Source organism: Natator depressus, chromosome 3 (genome assembly GCF_965152275.1).
Source record: "Natator depressus isolate rNatDep1 chromosome 3, rNatDep2.hap1, whole genome shotgun sequence".
Classification (NCBI taxonomy): Eukaryota; Metazoa; Chordata; order Testudines; family Cheloniidae; genus Natator; species Natator depressus.
This window is the reverse complement of record NC_134236.1, coordinates 199,853,403-199,872,531: the sequence shown is the minus strand read 5'-3', so window position 1 is coordinate 199,872,531 and position 19,129 is coordinate 199,853,403. Positions and strand designations below refer to the sequence as shown.

At 43.9% G+C, this 19,129-nt stretch overlaps 1 protein-coding gene across 5 annotated transcripts in view; it reads right to left on the bottom strand.

Annotated features, from left to right (window-relative positions):
* PAK5 (p21 (RAC1) activated kinase 5) overlaps positions 1-19,129 on the bottom strand; it is a 187,053-nt gene that overhangs the window by 56,687 nt on the left and 111,237 nt on the right. For all 5 annotated transcript variants that reach the window (XM_074949662.1, XM_074949660.1, XM_074949664.1 and 2 more), the window contains one exon: positions 8,433-8,647. In XM_074949662.1, coding sequence (XP_074805763.1) covers positions 8,433-8,647 — 215 coding nt within the window. The remainder of the gene's footprint in view (positions 1-8,432; positions 8,648-19,129) is intronic.

The window sequence follows — 19,129 nt, the reverse complement described above, 5'->3', positions numbered from 1 at the left end:
GGGTTTGCAGGATCAGATACTTAGGGCTTAACCCTGCAATCACGTAAGGGTATCTATATTCACATGAATATTCCCACTGACTTCAGTGGGGCTACTCATGCATAAAGTTAAGCATGTGCACAAGTGCTTTCAGGATTGGGGCCTTAGCTTACAAGTGACAAGAGGTGATGAGGTCCCTTGAGGATCTTGGAAAGAGCCAGGTGCAGGCAGTAGTTATCCAAGTAGAATATCTATCTGACTGAAGGGTTAAAATGTGAAATATTCAGTTTTAAATATCCACAGCACTGAAGTTACGAATAGAGCCCTGCACGGATATAAAAATGTGGATTCGCATCCAATCCGCATCTGTCAGAATCAATGTGCATCCGACCCACCGTCCGCTTGCCATCTTTTATGTGCATCCACACCCACAGCAGCAAGTTGTCTCACAAGGGCTAGCGATGTGGGGAGGGGGGAAGGGAGCGGAGATGAGCAAGCGGGAGCGGGGCTCTTGCAGGAAAGAGGCCGTACCAGGGTGGAGACTGGGGGTAAAGGGTGGCATGGGGGCAGTGTTGAGGAGAAGAGGCGTTGCGGGGGCTGGGGAGAAGGGTTTGCATTGCATCACGTGCTGCTCCCGGGGACTCGTGAGTGCAGGAAGGGTGGGATGCCAGGGTCCCGCCCACTCCAATTCCTGTGGCCGGGGCAGGCCCTGCTGCCCAGGAGCATGCCCAGTGCTGCTGGGCTGGGCCATAGTGGGGACACTGGCACTGCCCGAGGGGCCTGAGCTGCTGGACAGGAAGCAGCGCAACGAACAGGTGCTGGACAACCCTGACTCCTGCCTGCCGCCCAGCCCCAACCACTGGCTGGTGGCAGCCGTCCCCAAGCGTGCTGCACCCCTGGGGCTGCCTGAGCCAGACGCCTCAGGCCAGGTGCCGCCGGTGAGTAGAGCCCTGCGTGGTTGTATCTGCATCCAATCCACTATCTGCAAAAATGGACCGTGGATATGAAGTGGATATCCGGGGATTTGCAGGGCTCCAGTTATGAGATGTTTAAGATACTAGCAAATGTTGATATTTAACACAAAAACCAATCACTTACCCTGCAAGTTCATTCTCATACCTGTACATTATTGTCCCAACACAAACTATTCACAGGAGCAAATCTATGGACCTGCATCTTCACAAAACTGGATCCAAGATGCATAGAGAGAGAAATTATGCAATTGCAGATTTGCAAAATAATTATGATCTGGTCCCTTATTCTTACGGGTTTGTAATCCTTCTACATTTTGCCTTCAGATCTTTACTAACTAATATAATTTGCCAACACCAGCAATGCAGATTTGACTGTTACCAGGCCCTAGCCTATGGCAGTCAGGGATACTCAAAAACCTTGGGTGAAATCCTGGCCCTGTTGAAGTTAGGATTTCACTCCTTGCATGGAATTTCACTGCAGTCTGCACAGGCTAAATGGGCCAGAAAAAGAAGCATCTTAGTGATTCAACAGGCCCAAGGACCATTCTTCCTGCTTTGGTACACTCTTCTTGCGTTAGAGGTACAGGACTTTAAACATTTAGTACCTACTGTAGTGACAAACACCACCTAAAACATATGGTGGGGGGGAGGGGAGGAGAATGGGACATTTTTCCATTTATTTACTTTGCATGTTTGACAGCATTTTTTTTATATAGTCAGTTTCACACTCTCTTCTGTACAGTCAGTTGATCCTGCTCTGATAGCCAATAATACAGATCCTGGTGACTGTGTAGCATTTCACGGACTTTAAATGGACTCTCCACACATACACCAGTGCACCTTAGTGGATCACAATGCAGGGCAGGTATCTTAGACAGGCAGTTTCACCCTTGCTGTACAAACACCAACATCAGAATTATTTTAAAGGAACTAAAGAACATGGACATTATTTAAAGGGTACTGAATATTAAAATGGAATGTTCTGAAATGAGTCAATTAAAATTGACAGTGTGCTATTAACACTTTTACCACCTACATTCACACTAATGTCATTCAGCATGCCTCAAACAACCCTCTGGATCAACATCCTTGTTTATACGTGTGTTCATATGGATTATAGTAGATGTATCAAACATACCAATCCAATAATGGAAAATATACTGGTCTTTGAAATGTGAATTTCTGACTTCATTAGTTTTGTTCATGCACTGATAGGTTTCCTGTAAGACTGTTAAATTGGAGAATAAGCTCCATTCACTCTCCTACCAAGTTAATGCCAACGTAAAACACATCCTCGCACACTAGGTGGCGTATTTGTATTATTCTTGCAGAGGCGGAAGACTGGAAATAAAGGAAGTAATACCAGGCCTTAAATGTGTAGCAAAGCAAGTCCCCCCCCCAAGTGAAACATTATCCCTGCAGAAGAAAGTTTCTCCCTGAATGCTTTATAGTAATTTAGTAATTAGAACTAGCAACACCTATCAATAAACATTCCTATTTTATACTGAATTCAAATTTACAATGGGACCATATCAGAAGAGGGGACACAAATCCTGACCATGATTACACAGAGGTGTAAATAACAGGCTGGCTGATCCTCAGAAGAACAGGCTCATGGTGGAGTTGCTCCATAGGTGAGGGATGAGATGCTTTTTGGGGTGGGAGGTGAGCTTGTGTCAAAATATCCTATCTCCAATATGGCTCTCTGCGTCCCCTGCTCCTCCCCCTTCCCCGTGTGTGTGTGTGTGTGTGTGTGTGTGTGTGTGTGTGTGTGTGTGTGTGTGTGTGTGTGTGTGTGTGTGTGTGTGTGTGTGTGTGTGTGTGTGTGTGTGTGTAATGGATGGAGGGAGATAGCACTAGGAATCACAGATGGGAATGTTTGTTCAGGCACCTCTCCCAGTTGAAAGTTCCATTTAAAAACTGCCAGCCAGGAGCACCATTTTAGTGTGTGTAGGCCGTTTAAGGCTCTTCACTACACTACTCCCAAGGAGCAAATGTGCAGTCCCTCTAGCCATCCTCTCTAAAGGCCTGGGTAGGTAGAGTCCACAGGTGACTTTTCAGCAGCTGTGCTTTGCCTACACAGCTACTCTTGTGGAGATAGGAAACCTCTCAGGATTCATGTTGTATTCTACAGCTGCAGAGCATGGTCAGGCCATCTAGCTTCAGCCAAGCTCCATGCTGCAGCAGGAGTGAAATCGGTTGGCTGGGTATATTTGAAGACAACTAATTCAGTTTAAAGTCTTGATATTTTTAGCTTGTTGTTTATAAAGTATATTGAACAAATACTGCACTATGAAGCAGCTTAGATCAAAAACACTGTTTTTTCATCTGGGTTGTTTTGGCCGCGGGTGGAGAGGAGGAGTTTGAATGCAGAAAGCAGCATGGGCATAAAGAACCTGACTGCTAGGGGAAGCTGAAAAGAACCAACAGCTGCTCCGTCTGCCCTGTGTCAGCTGCACCGGCCGCTGCAGAAGTCACGGAGGTTCCGGAAGTCATGGAATCTGTGACTTCCGTGACAGACTGGCAGCGTTATGCATGAGTCACCTCCTGATATTTAGAATAAAGCTGGCTTTCCTCAGAAGATTATACAGAAATTCTAACACCCTAACTGCCAGTAACAGGTCTGATTGTGACATGGCCTTAAAAGGCTGGTGGAATGCGAGAAGCCACACTGCAAGGTCTATGCAAGGACTTACCACAGCTGCAGTCCCTGAACTCACAGGGAATTGCACACCTGGCACACGGAAGGGCAGGTAGGCAGCAGGGCCGGACCCTCCTACCCAAAGCATTGCACTTGGAGCTTGTGTTAAATTGGTTATCCACCATTACCCCATTGTCCTTTACAAGGTCCCTGCTTTCCTGGAAAGTTTCCGCTGCTAGATCTAACTACTGCATCCTGTCAGAAATTTTGATTTCTGTACTTATTCACAAGTGAACTTTTCCTTCTGATGGGGACCTGGGAAGCATAGGTTTCAGAACTCATATAACTTCTGACATACACAACAGTCTATTGCTATCTGGGTCATCTGTACTGACCAAATATTTGAATGTTTGTGCTAAGCTTGAGCACGGGTATTCCATTATTCCTGACCACATGTTTGAAATGAATGAATTTTGAAGTACTTATAGTGAATTCAGTTTGAATTCCAGCTATTTCATTGGCATAAGACCGGCCATACTGGGTCAGACCAATGGTCCAGTTAGCCCAGTATCCTGTCGTCTGAGAGTGGCCAATGCCAGATGCTTCAAAGGGAATGAATGGAACAGGGTAATCATCAAGTGCTCCATTCACGGTCATCTAGCCCCCCCATCTGGCAGCCAGAGGCTTAGGGACACCCAGGGTATGGGGTTGCATCCCTGACCAATTTGACTAAAAGTCATTGACGGACCTGTCCTCTGTGACTTTACCGAATTCTCTTTTGAATCCAGTTATAGTTTTGGCCTTCACAGCATCCCCTGGCAGCAAATTCCACAGGTTGACAGTGCGTCGTGTGAAGTGGTACTTCCTTTATGTTTGCTTTAAACCTGCTGCCTGTTAGTTTCATTAGGTGACCCCTGGTTTTGGTGTTATGTGAAGGGGTAAATAAAACGTCCTTAGTAATTTTCTCCGCACCAGTCATGATTTTATAGCTCTCTCTCGTATCCCGCCTTTGTCGTCTCTTTTCCAAACTGAACAGTCCCAGTCTTTTCAATCTCTCCTCAGACGGAAGCTGTTCCATCCCTTTAATCATTTTTGTTGCCCTTCTCTGTACCTTTTCCATTTCTAATATATCCTTTTAGAGATGGGGCAACCAGAACTGCACACACTACTCAAGAGAGGGGTGTACCATGGATTTACACAATGGAATTGTGATATTTGCTGTCTTATTATTGATCTCTTTCCTAATGGTTCCTAAGAGCGGTAGCTTTTTTGAAAACATATACTTAATGTGCAGCACTAGCCAGCAAACTCTCCACAATGACTCCAAAGTCTCTTTCTTGAGTGGTACCAGCTAATTTAGAGCCCATCATTGTGTATGTGTAGATGGGACTGTTTTCCAATAGGCATTTCTTTGCCTTTACCATCAACACTGAATTTAACCTGTCTTTTTGTTACCCAGTCATGCACTATTGTAAGATCCCTTTGTAACTCTTTGCAATCACCTTTGGACATAACTGTGTTGAGTATTTTCTATCATCTGCAAAAACTTTGCCTCCTCACTGTTTAACCCCCTTTTATTCCAGATCATTTATGAAGATGTTGACCAGCACTGGTCCCAGTAGAGATCCCTGGGAGACCCTGGTATTTACCTCTCTCCATTCTGAAAACTGACCATTTATTCCTGCCCTTTGTTTCCTGTCTTTTAACCAGTTACTGATCCACGAGGGGACCTTCCCTGGTATCCCATGACTGCTCTCAGTTTGCTTAAGTGCCTTTGGTGAGGGACTGTGTCAAAGGCTTTCTGAAAATCCAAGTACACTTGAAAAGCTATTGAAGTGTTGCCAAAGTATTAAAAAAAAAAAAGCACAGAACCTTCAGGTCTCTGCCAGATGTAGATACAATACATCAGGCATCTACTTGGAATGGGATGTATGGGGTTTTATCTCCTGTGTCCATTTGTCATTGTTGCTCAGGTTCAAGTAGGTGGCACCTTGTGACAAAGAGTGACTGCTATCCCTGCTGTCTGTTTGCTTTCCCAACTCAGCTCCTTATGTAACAAGGCTTGATCCAAAGCCCACTGAAGCCAATGGGAGTCTTTCCCTTACTTGATTAGGCTCAAAGCAACAATCAATTCTGTCTCAGGGAGCATCAACAAAACCATCACTTAGGTTCTGACTGCAGAATCTACATAACCTTTTAGCTCCAGAGGACTAGCCATTAGCAATATGCTTTTTGCATTACAAACTCGGCACATTCGATACAGAAGTAATTAAAGAGAGAATAAATGTAGAAACCCACAATGCCTTTATTACCATATCAGCTTTATGACCTAAAACTGCACTTTACAAATTTTAAAGGGGCTTTTTAGCCCACCATCATTTTGTGATTCAGAACACATTATATTGTGGGCACATTTCCACGAAAATACAAAAATTATATTAGTTAAAATGTGCTAATTGTAGTGTAGACAAGGGATAATCACCAAGGAACTTCTGAAGAGTTTTAGGAGCTTAAGTCCCATTGTCAAAAGTGACTTAGGATCCTCCATCTCATTGAAAGTATAGGTTCCTAAGTGACTAAGACTCCCATCTACAAAGGTATTCAGGTACCTAACTCCCCCTGAAATCAATGGGAATTAGGCACCTTTGGGGATCTGTGCCAAAGTCAATTTTGAAAATGGGACTTAAATTTCCAGAAGTACCTTACTTAAGTCCTCAAATTAGATTGTCCTGGGTGATGGTGGTGGGAATATGGTGATAAGATCTTGTGCAGTAATTATATTGTTGAGGAGGTGGGAAGAGAGGAGAGAAAGAGAAAAAAGTGGATAACCACCAGGTAACATGAAAGCAAGTCCACTGTGCATAGAACTCCTACAGTATACAATAGGAGTTTATGCACAGCCCCATTGCCAGATTGGACCCTATATGATTTCCAGGACTAATAAAAACTACTACTTCATAAATACAAGGGTGGACAAGATAGTGTCTGTCTATTAAAATAACTGCAAATGATTCTCACCACCCCAATGGCATCAGGTTTTGTCTTTGTACACGGTCTCACAACTCTTCACCTAGTCAGACAGGGCTCGATCCTGCAGACACTTATGCACATGTGCCTATGGCTTCAAAGGGACCGTTCACATGAGCAAAGCTGCTCACATGTGCAAGTCTTTGCTGGCCTGGCCCCATAATTAGAACGGTCTATGTGCAGCTGCCAAATCCAATACATTTTAAAAGATTTTAAGCCTGAAGACGGCTCACTCCAAAAAAAAAAAATCCATAAAATGGATGAGATTGCAGCAAAATAGTAATCTGATTTTTCCTCTCTATAACATCTTTGTTAATTTATGGCCAAATACCCACTGGATCAGATATATGGTGCTCTGGAGGGGGCCTGTGGAATGCAATTGTCCTTATTCGCATTCACATCTAGCAGGCAAATGCCTTCCTGCTGTTTCCTTTACACAACAACATCAAGCTATTTTAATCACACCAGAAATCCTTTGCTCTGCAACCATCCTGATCACGCCGGTAGAGAGCGCATTACACAGCAGTTGGCAGTAAACCTGACTTTGGCAAGGAGGATTAACAAATACAAATGGATGGTTTGTACTCTTAGAATTGATATTTTTTCGTGGATGGAAAGAAGCCAATAAGAATTTTAAGTCCCAGAGCTTCTCTTCTAGGCTAGTCAGAGTAAGCGTAAGAAAGAGCAGCATGTGTGAATATGAGAGAGAGAGAAAACACATGCGTTCACATGCCAGGTGTGTGATACAGTAGAGCCATCTGAACATGCCCCTTTATCATGCCCCTTTGACTGTCTCACCTGCACTCTGTCCACTAACCCATCTTCCCTGAGCTTAGTCTAGAATGTCTCAATTTTAAAGGATCTTAACACAGCTGCCCTAATTATTATTTTCTTAAATCTTCCTTCTCCAAGTGTGGTGCTTCTGTCTCCACATTACCCTTGCTTAAGGCCCAAAATGGACAAATCACTCCAGTGCCAGGTGTGTGATCGGATATCTTGCAGCCCTGCAGGGCTAGAAATGGGAGTGCTATACAATTGGAAAAGGGAGACTTGCAGTTGTCCACTCTGACATGCGACACTTTCACCTAACCCTGGACAGTGCCAATTGCCCATTGGAGGTATGAAATTTTTATGCACATAAAATCTATTTTAGGTCATTTTTATATTTGTTTTTAAAAATACATTTGAGAGAGAGTATTCTCTCTCCCTCAAAGTATTTAATAACTGATTTGGGGTATAGCCCTCCACTAACACTTTATATGTTGCATGTCTCAGACTAGGCTCTTTGGGATGTGGATAAAATCTTCCTTTCGGGTTAGACAGTGCTTAGCATGCTGTGGCCTGGATCCTGATTGTGTGCTACCCCAATACTATTAGTACTTGTAACAAAGATAAGACAAATACAATATACACAGACATCCTGGTTATATTGGAGTCAATGGCAGAGCTCCAATTGACTTAAAAGGTCCAGGATTTAGTCTTATGGCTATAGTGGGGATGAAAGGAAAGGAAGGGAAACTGGCTGACTTACAGTGCAACAAATGGCGGCCCAGTTTCTGAACTTGGTAGCAAGCGGGTGGACTGCTGTACTTGCATTGATCCGTGGCGAAGTCGGTGAGACTCCAGGCTTTCCATCTGTACCTTACCAATAGCAGGTCCTGGGCCAACAAATATGCATTTGGTGCATGAACAAGTATAACCCTCAGTCCTACTGGAGAACATGTACCAACATTACTCCTGTAAAACTGCCAAGAGCTGGAACCTGCATGAAAAGCTCAAAGACAATAGGAAACCCAGACCCTGTACACTACCTTCATGGGAGCAAGCTGGATGGGTGTGATACATGAAGGGTCCACCATAGGCTTCGGCCTGTTTGCGGTGTCTGCTAGCAAGCTGTGCCACTGTTGAGGTAGTCCTGTAAATTTTTGTTCTCTGTGATCAAATCCAGTGTGAACCCGGTGCTCAAAATTTGACGGTCCAGAAATTTCAAGTCTTTTCTTTTTCTTTCCAAACATGGTGGAAAAACCTGAAGGGAAGGGGAGGTGTGGGAGAACAGAAACAAGAAGTAGTTTATCTTGACACTGTCTCAAATTTTTAAATCTGTCATCATTACCTGCGGAGTATAAAACGGATGTTAATTTTTACTGATTCAAAGTTTCCAATTCCGCCTCACTTACTCACATGGAGTAGTGCTTTACTCTGCACATAATCCCACTGGCATCTATTGGAGGTCTGATATGGCCCTAGTTATGGTAGGATTATGAGGTGTTCAGATACTTTCTGTATTTATCCTCAAAGTGATTAGCTATGTCATGATAATGATGATACCTAATATGAAACAGAAATAAATAGAAGAACTTGCATCTCAGAACTATAGGCCAGATGCTCAGCAAGCTTAAATCTTGGCAGGAGGACTGTTTTCACCAGCCGAGCATCAGGCCCTAATACATTCACACTTAGATTGCATCCTGCTGAAGTTAGAAGAGGGTTCATAGCTTGTCCGCCATTTCAGTAATGCAAGACAAGCAGAGATCCTGCTTCAAATTCCAGCCACCCTTCAGCATCTTCACCTATACTAGCAAAATCTCCATTCATGCAGCGCAGCTTGCCTTTTGGAGAGAAGTGATTCCCTGTGAGAAGAGAATCATGCCTTTAATATCAAGGGCCCGACTGTGCCATTTAGACACAGCTCATAGCAAACGAAAGAGTGGAGCTGCACAGCCCTTGGGGAGCCCAGGAAACATCAGGCACACTGACGCTGAGCACCTGCTACCACATCCCTTTGCAGGAGCAGCTTGCTATCCCCGGCACGGCTGGCTAGCATGTAAAGGGGGGATTCAGAGCAGAGGCACCAAACTTTCTGATTTGCTGAGGGGTGCTCGACTCCTGCTCTGCCCAAGGCCCCACCCCCACTCCACCCCTTCCCCCAAGGCCCTACCCCCACCCTTCCCACCCCCGCTCTGCCCCCACCCTGCCTCTTCTCCCGCCCCCACTACAGATCTAGCTGCATGGTAAAGTTGGCTGTTTCCATGATCATTGGCGCATTTGCTTTGAAGAGCACTCCGTTGGGTCATCTTGTCTACCTGCTGCACAGTGACAGGCCTGGTTTCATTATCGTTCTCCAACAATCTCCAGCACCTTTGGGATGGGAGTTTGATTTAGCCCTGCGGAACTTCAGCGATGGGGATTTTACAGCCACCCCTGGACAACTCTTCCATGGGTTGTCCTGATAATGCCTTTTGGGATATTTAACATTTTTTTTCCTGCTATGATTTAATCCGCAAGAGACCGACTAATCATTCCCGGGGCTAGATTACCCCTAACCCTTCGTGGCTCTGGCCACGGCGAGCAGACGCTGCTTGCCCAGTACTTGCAAGGGATTGCCAGAGAGGGTCAAGGAGTGGGCGGCCAGATGCACAGGGGAAAGATGGATAAACTGCACCCTGTAAAGGGCTGAAGTAATTTACTCCAGATCCCGCAGCAAAGAGGTGCAGGGGATGAACAGTACACAGTCTGAGTCACAATTCTCACCCAGGCTACTCCCAGGGCAGGACAGCTTCCACACCACCACTTACTCGGAGCACAGCCTAATGGCTCATTCCAGCCTACAGTGTGTTCAACACCTTGGAGAAGGGCCACGTTTCTAGAGCTTTAGCCAGATTGCTGTGGGGTCATTATACCAGGGAAGAGGAAAGATTCCCAGCAGCTAGGGAGCGGGATAGGTTGGGATTTTTTTGGGAGGGGGGAAGGAAACCATTCCTGCTGCCTCATGCGGGACAAACCCTCTCTCCTCCACCTAAGTCTGTGGCCCACTTATCTCTGCTACCAGTATTCAGCGCATCTGTTGGACTGGGAAACAGCAAGACCTGAAGTATTTGGAGCAAGCACAGAGGCGGCAGCTTGAGCTAACAGGGAGGTGGGGACAGCAGTGCTTGAAGATGGGAAGAAGTCTGGAGGACATTGGGCTCATGGGAAGCAAGTCTAGCCCTGGGCTGGGAACTGGCTGTGGGGCTGGAGGAGGGGAGGGAGACAGAGGAGAAAAAGGCAGTCTTTCTGCTGCTTGGAGACAGGATGTAAGTTGGATGTTTGTCTCCGGGTCTTCTGTAAAGAGCACACAGCAGATAGGAGAATACTCCTCCATGGCCCTCTAAAGGTTAAACCCATTCCTCTTAGTTTTGTCCTCCTTGACTGGTGAGAATAAATTGATCCCCGTACTCTTTATACCTTCCCTTTACATATTTGTAGACAATTACGTCTCCTTTAAACTTATTTTCTCCAGATAGAACAGGCCTAGTTCTTTTAACCTTTCCTCATAGGTCTTATCTTCCAAACCTTTCATTGGTTTTGTTCCTCCCTTCTGAGATCTCTCCAATTATTCTGTCTTGTTTGAAATCAAGTGCCCTTTAGTCTCTCTCTCTCTACTGCTAAGATCTTACTTACAGTCATTTTTAGCTTCCTTTTGTGAAGTCTTATCACTCTGCTCCCCTCATCCTTTCCCATTCTTAGCATTCTGATCTCTTATTTTGTTTCCACTGGTGCCTAAGTATAAACCTGCACTCTCCAAGTTTTCAGCCATTGCTTCATTTCTGGGCAGTATCAAATTAAAAAACAAAAACCAAACAGAAACACTAACAAGCGGGAGCCCATGTCAGTGGAATCCTAATGACAGCAGGAGCAGGCTACCTGGATCCACCTGTCAGCTCTTATTTTATCTTTAGAGAGAGAGTAAGCTCTTTGGGGCAGGAACCACCCTTTCGCTCTGTGTATTTGCAGTGCCTAGCACAAGGCTGTCCTGGTCAATGACTCCAGCTTCCAGGTGCTACAATAACACAAATATTTTTATCCTAACCCATGGTTTTGGGTTGACATTTCCCATTTTTGGTTTCTAGCCCCTGGCAATTTTTTAAAAGTTTAAACAAAAGTCATCCCAATATTGCTAGCCTCTAGCATTCAAAAAAACAAAAACAGCCCCCCCCAGTCAGCCCTTCCCCCGAAACACTAATAGCTTAAAAATCTCAAGATTTAAAAAAATAAAATAAATTGGGTTCGTTTTCTTTGACGGTTGAAGCTTTCAAATGCACTTGAATAATGGTTTTAAGCTTTTCTCTGAAACCCTCTGGGCTAGAAACGTACTTATCTTTAAAAATCAAAGCTGAGATTCTCAGGTGTTCACATGATTCCAAGACCTGGGGCTTTAAGAAGGACAACTACCATAAGACTTGCAATAAAATCATGAGTTGGCAACACTGCAGTGCCCTCCATTTTGAGTACAAGAGAACCTCATAAAAAAGATATCGCAGCTAGAACTGTGTGGGAACTGGATTTCCCTTTTATACATGAAATTTAAAAAAAATTCCATTCTGAAATGGAACAAACAAACAACAACAACAAAATCAAAAAAGTAATTGAACTTCCTCTGAAACAAGATTCAGAACAAAACCGAGAAGTGTCAGGTTGATCAAAACATTTTGTTTTGATTAAATTTTAACATTTCATTCTGATTTTGACTTTATTTTATTTACACATATATTTCATTCCCGTTTTTGTTTAAAATGTTTTGAAACAAAAAAGTTTGAATGTTTCATTCTGAAAACATAAAAAACTGAACTGCACAACTCGAAACCCCAAATTTAGCCTAGCTATAAATCCACCAAAAATTATGGTCTCCATCATAAAGCCTGTACATTTGGGCATTATACAAAATATTAATTGTTACCTAATTTTGTGTTCTCCCTGAGAAGCCAGGAAAGATTACTGAGCAATTTAAAAAAAAAAGGGGGGACGAACTTTTTTTTAAAAACAAAAGGAGCTTTGCTTTCCAGGATGAAGAAGCTCTGCTGGCCAATAAATGGACCATATATTTCTTTCCTATTTATTCTCTAGAGCTACTCAAGGCTCTGATCAGTTCCATAATCTGGAATTCTCTGGCTTGGAATGCCCTAACCGGGTGCTCTTTAAGGGCTTGTCTTCGCTACGGAGCTAAATCGACGCTGCTGCAATCGATGCAGCGGCATCGTTTTAGCAAGTCTAGTGAAGACCAGCTCAATTGATGGGAGAACGCTCTCCCATCGATTTCTGTGCTTCCGCCTCTCATTGAGGTGGAGTAATGTCAGCAGAAGAGTGTCTCCCATCGACACAGCGCAGTGTGGATCCCACGGTAAGTAGATCTAAGCTACGTCGACTCGAGTTATATTGCTAACGTAACTCACATTGCACAGCTTAGATTGACCGGAAGCTGTAGTGCAGACCAGACCTAAGAGTCTGGTGGAAATGAGCCCCTCTTTTGACAGATTTATGAAGTACATGGCAAGAGTTCTTCCTCTCCTGTGCAGGTTTCTTCCCTAACTACAAAGGAACTTGGCCACATTACAGCAGGGCTCAAGCCCTTTGCACCTTCAGTTCTTCAGCCATAAGTGTATCGACCAATTTGCAGCAATATATTTCCCCTACGCTTTTGCCCTTGTAGCTAAATTAGCCAGACACACAAAAGGGTAAATGCTGCTTTACGTGTACTTAGTGACCATATCTGTGCATGCTCAGTAGGTGACTTTCACAGAGGCATAACTCTGATAAAAGAAAATATTCTCTTGAAAAAATAAAGGCTCTTTTCCTGGCTGAGGGCTATATCCATGCCAGATTTTAACTTTCTACCTCCAGCCATTTCAGCTGTCGTGTGACTCAAAAATCATGTCGTTGGAGCGAATCAAAAATTTTTCAGTGGAACTTCTGTCTGGGAGAATACTATCTTGTTGAAATCTAAGTTTCATGGAAACCAGTCTATTTTGTCTATTTTAAACTGAGTGTTCTGATTGGATTACATTCATGAGGTGTGCAAGTACATTTTATCATGTGAACACTGACTTTTCTAGCAGGATTCTCAGGGAGTATCAACTGATGTGAATTTTTCAGATAATGCGAGAGGCTGCATGTACTCTTTCTATTTTGAAATACCCCAGCTTTTCTTTGTAGGAAATCACATGCAAACCTGTACCAGCTTGCCTCCATGTGTAGAAACCAATGACTGGTGTATGGTGGATCTTTTAGAGAATCATAGAATATCAGGGTTGGAAGGGACCTCAGGAGGTCATCTAGTCCAACCCCCTGCTCAAAGCAGGACCAATCCCCAACTAAATCATCCCAGCCAGGGCTTTATCAAGCCTGACCTTAAAAACTTCTAAGGAAGGAGATTCCACCACCTCCCTAGGTAATGCATTTCAGCGTTTCACCACCCTCCTAGTGCAAAAGTTTTTCCTAATATCCAACCTAAACCTCCCCCACTGCAACTTGAGACCATTACTCCTTGTTCTGTCATCTGCTACCACTGAGAACAGCCGAGCTCCATCCTCTTTGGAATCCCCTTTCAGGTAGCTGAAAGCAGCTATCAAATCCCCCCTCATTCTTCTCTTCCACAGACTAAACAATCCCAGTTCCCTCAGCCTCTCCTCAGAAGTCATGTGTTCCAGTCCCCTAATCATTTTTGTTGCCCTCCGCTGGACGCTTTCCAATTTTTCCACATCCTTCTTGTAGTGTGGGGCCCAAAACTGGACACAGTACTCCAGATGAGGCCTCACCAATGTCAAATAGAGGGGAATGATCACGTCCCTCGATCTGTTGGCAATGCCCCTACTCATACATCCCAAAATGCCATTGGCCTTCTTGGCTACAAGGGCACACTGTTGACTCATATCCAGCTTCTCGTCCACTGTAACCCCTAGGTCCTTTTCTGCAGAACTGCTGCCTAGCCATTCAGTCCTTAGTCTGTAGCGGTGCATGGGATTCTTTCGTGCTAAGTTCAGGACTCTGCACTTGTCCCTGTTGAACCTCATCAGATTTCTTTTGGCCTAATCCTCTAATTTGTCTCGGTCCCTCTGTATCCTATCCCTACCCTCCAGCGTATCTACCTCTCTTCCCAGTTTAGTGTCATCTGCAAACTTGCTGAGGGTGCAATCCACACCATCCTCCAGATCATTTATGAAGATATTGAACAAAACTGGCCCCAGGACCGACCCTTGGGGCACTCCACTTGATACCGGCTGCCAACTAGACATGGAGCCATTGATCACTACCCGTTGAGCCCGACAATCTAGCCAGCTTTCTATCCACCTTATAGACCATTCATCCAGCCCATACTTCTTTAACTTGCTGGCAAGAATACTGTGGGAGACCATGTCAAAAGCTTTGTTAAAATCAAGGAACAACACATCCACTGCTTTCCCCTCATCCACAGAGCCACTTATCTCATCATAGAAGGCAATTAGATTAGTCAGGCATGACTTGCCCTTGGTGAATCCATGCTGACTGTTCCTGATCACTTTCCTCTCCTCTAAGTGCTTCAGAATTGATTCCTTGAGGACCTGCTCCATGATTTTTCCAGGGACTGAGGTGAGGCTGTCTGGCCTGTAGTTCCCAGGATCCTCCTTCTTCCCTTTTTTAAAGCTGGGCACTACATTAGCCTTTTTCCAGTCATCCGGGACCTCCCCCGACCGCCTAGAGAGCATTTCTACATTATGTTCCTATGCAATATCCTTTTCTCTGGCCTTGACAACGGCCATTGTGCCTCACTCATGTCCATGGAGAATGCTGCTACACAGCTCATCTTCCTATCTTGTAGCTGTGATTCTGGCAATCCTCTTTGCATCCCCCTGCTGGCTCCCTCTTTTCATATCAAGCATAATCTACTTGTCTTCACTTTCAAGGCCCTCCATAACCTATCCTCACCCTACTTACCATTTTTCATTCAGTATCAAAAGCTCAGTTCCCACCTCTGAGCAGCCTATGATATTAGCTTCCATCACCCACTTGTTAAAAATTTAACAAGTGTCTTTGTGCCTTCTCCCATGCTGCCCCTCACACTGGGGAGAAACATCTGCAAAATTGAAACTCTCCTCTGCCATAAAATCTACAAAAACCTGACAGCAGATATGCTGCCAGTGTGTTGAAACCATTGCCAATCAGGCTGACCTGTATTGTTATTGTTTCACTGTATTGCCCCCATCACTGTCTGTATCCAACCTCTTATACTTAGACTCTAAGCTTTTGGAGGGCAAGACTGTCTTTGTTCTGTTTGTACAGCACCCCCTACCTCAATGGGGCCCCACTGGGGCTACTCGTTGCTACAGTAATACAAAACTAATAAATGATTTCTTGGACTGAGGCCCTCAACTTGCTCCATTAAAGCAATGGCAGCTTTACCCCTGCCACAAGTGAACATAGGATCAAACCGTCAAAACCATCTAGACTAGTGGCTCTAATTCTTTTCTGCCAATGTATGCATTCTGATCCTTCTAGTGCCAGGTACTTGTGGTTGATTGGAGCCTGCTGCTGTATGGAATGGGGAAAGGGGGGAAATTTGTTACTCCCCTCCCCCCTGTTCACGTAGAGCTTGTTTTCATCTAGTTCCATGTTGCATTTTTCTTTAATGAGTTCAACAAATGACACTGTTGTTGATCAGAATGTATGTCCTCTACCGTCAAACCAGAAGATTCCATCTATATGTAAGATCCTGGCACGTGTGTGCGCAACTCGTCCCCCCTCTTTGCCCAATCCAAATAGCATGAGTGTCACACCCCCAGCTAGAGAGCTTTGGCAGCTCACGCTTCTAGTTCTTGAGGACCCTGGTATTCAATTCCTGGTGTATTGGCCAAGATGGCAGCCATCACCTACACATTTCAGAAAGGAGAGGCAAAATTAAAGGGAGGTTTTCTGCCATACTTACTGTTACTCAATAACACTGTTAATTCGTGGAACAAGTTGGGAAAGCAGAGAGCATACTAAGCAAATGGAAGAGCAAGAGTCCTAAGGCTTATAAATTGTTTTTGAAATAAACTCTAGACACATATCAACTTCTTGAAGATAAGTAATTGGAGGAGTTTGTGCTTATGCCTCATCAAAAAACCCTTTGTTGCTGGCACAATATCCCTCTATTTTGAAAGTTAGCTGTAGTCCAGGTAAACATCAGTTCTGTGTCCCAGAGAATTTTAATCCCTTCATGGTTATTTTTGTAGACCACAGAATTTAATCCAGAGTCCAGGAATAAAAAATTCAGGTCACCAGGATCCATTAGCAGAGGCAAAGGTAGTGTTGTGAAGAGATTTAAAAAAAAAAAAGTCCCATGAAGTCTATTATCTCTTGATATCACCACCCACGTTAGTGCTCCCAGTTACTAATTTAATTCTTAGCACCATCCCCACAGACTCATGGGCATTCTGCTGCCTTTAAATTAATGTAATATTTATAAATGGCTTCCTTGCAGGTCTCTGTGAATCTACCCCCCACAGAGGAGGAGGAAATGGGACTAGATGGATTCATAAATTTGTTACTGTTGAAAGAAACAAAAAAAAGTAGGTGAACAGTTTCCTCACCTTTACTAGTACCTTACTTGTGAATAATCCCACCAATTTCAATAGGATCACTCAGAGCAAGGTGCTACTGACAGGCAGTATGGGTGGCAGATTCTGCCAAAATGACAGCTACTGCTACATTGATTTAAACTAGTTCCAGCAGAGAAAGCATGTCCACAGAAAAACCAGTCACATGAGGATATTTCTATCATAACTATACTCCATTTGTACTAAAACATGTCTGCAAACAGCGCATTTATTCATTTGAATGTTCATCTGGGAGGACTGTCAAGGAGACAACCCTTCAATTATTGCAGAAGATGACATTAAGTGTGGCGATAAGGCATAACGGCAGGTATGTTATCAATAAAAGTGCCATAACAACTTAGCAATGGCCAACTTTAAAGAGGAACCCATGTTTATTTTATAACACCCCCACTCTGCTTGCAGTGCCAGAGACTTATGAGGTCTTCCTGATTCATGGAGTAAACCAAGACACTGTAAAACAGATTAGAGATTGCCTTTGTCTCCTAGCAGAGAAAAGAAGGGCATGGTGGTGTTAATCTGTACTAACTCCACTGAAGTATCTTATTACCTCAGAGCAAGGTTGAATGATGCTTTCTCTCAGATCACAAGGCACGGAGCTGATGCCTAAGGGAGGAATCCCAGAGTTTGAGTTACTTGTATAATCAAAGGGCTCAATCCTACTGCCTGGTGAAACCAATGGGATTAGGAGGGGACCCATATTTTCTTTGCAGATTGAGGGCCAAATTTTCTGCTGGTGCAGATGTCAATGAAGCTGCACCAATTTACCCCAGAAGAGAATTAGTCATGGAGTATTCATAAAGTGGAAACTCCATTGTTTATACCACAGTGCCTTAAATGGCATCCCTTCCTAATACAGTTTTCCTTAGGACAGTACAAGATTGCTCCAGGTTACAGACCATTAATGTAGGCCCTACTCAGAGTCCTCTCTCCCTCTGCTATTGGGGCTTCTATTTTAAATTGCTTTATTAAAAAATAATTTTAAACATTTATACTCTATGGACACACATTAATATTGAATGTTCAGGGCCCCACACAGATGACCTCATTTCCTCCTCTCTCCGCCAAAGAGCTGAAAGACTCACCAGGCTGAATCCTACATCCTCATGAGGGACAGGGGTAATAGATGCCACCTGAAATGGCTACCATTGATTTGAAAGAGTAGAGCCGGAGATGGGAGAAAGACACTTTAATGCTGCCCCTTCTTCCCCCTCAAATTAGTAACTGTCTGGAACTTCAAGGGACAAACTCTTTCCCCTGCCCTTTCCCCTGCCCCAAAAGGAAAGACATCAGCTGCATTAGGAAGGTTCCCTTCTTCCCTCAGTGATCTGGAGCCAGCTCCAACACCCTTCTACTTCAGTCCAGGGCTAGGTGGCATGGAGAGGGTGTATGCTATCTCCATCTGTCAGGCAGGCTCTTTGTGACTTGTGCCAGCTGGCACAGGTCAGAGCAGTGCATAGGTAAATGAACTCAGTCATTTAAAAAAACAAAAACACTTGCCTCATAAACGTGCATGAAGCCTACTCCTATGTATACATTGAGGTAATAATTTTCAACCAAAAAATAACATTTGCAAGACTTGTATGAACTACAGAAACCCAAGTTGGCTCTCACTACAATAATTCACTAAGAAGATGCTTTGTCCTAGTGAACCACTAGAATCATCCATGTTACCATGCCAGCATTGTTAGTACAGCTATACTGCCAGGAACGGTAGGTCAATATTTCTTATGTAAAGCTCTTTTCTTCAAAAACACATGGCTGGATTGTAAAGATTCACTCTAGGGTGGCATTTTCGATACTGCATCTCAGCCCAAGAATACATTTTCTTTTTAGCCATTAAAAATTGAGCTCATTTTCAATTATTAAGAGCACAACACATTAAGTTCACCAGTGTTTAATTTTTTCCAATGACTCCCTGCGGGTCATTACCATGTATTCAGCATTAGTCCCTTTTAGTATTAAAATGGACTAGCAATTAGTTTTTGAAAATTAGCTCTGTGCACTTTTGAATATTCATCTCCCTCAACGTTGGAATGGCTATACACTACACAAAGGAACTGTACAAGATTCCTGCTTAAATGCACATTTACATAAGGTTAAAGGGACACGGTGAGCTCACA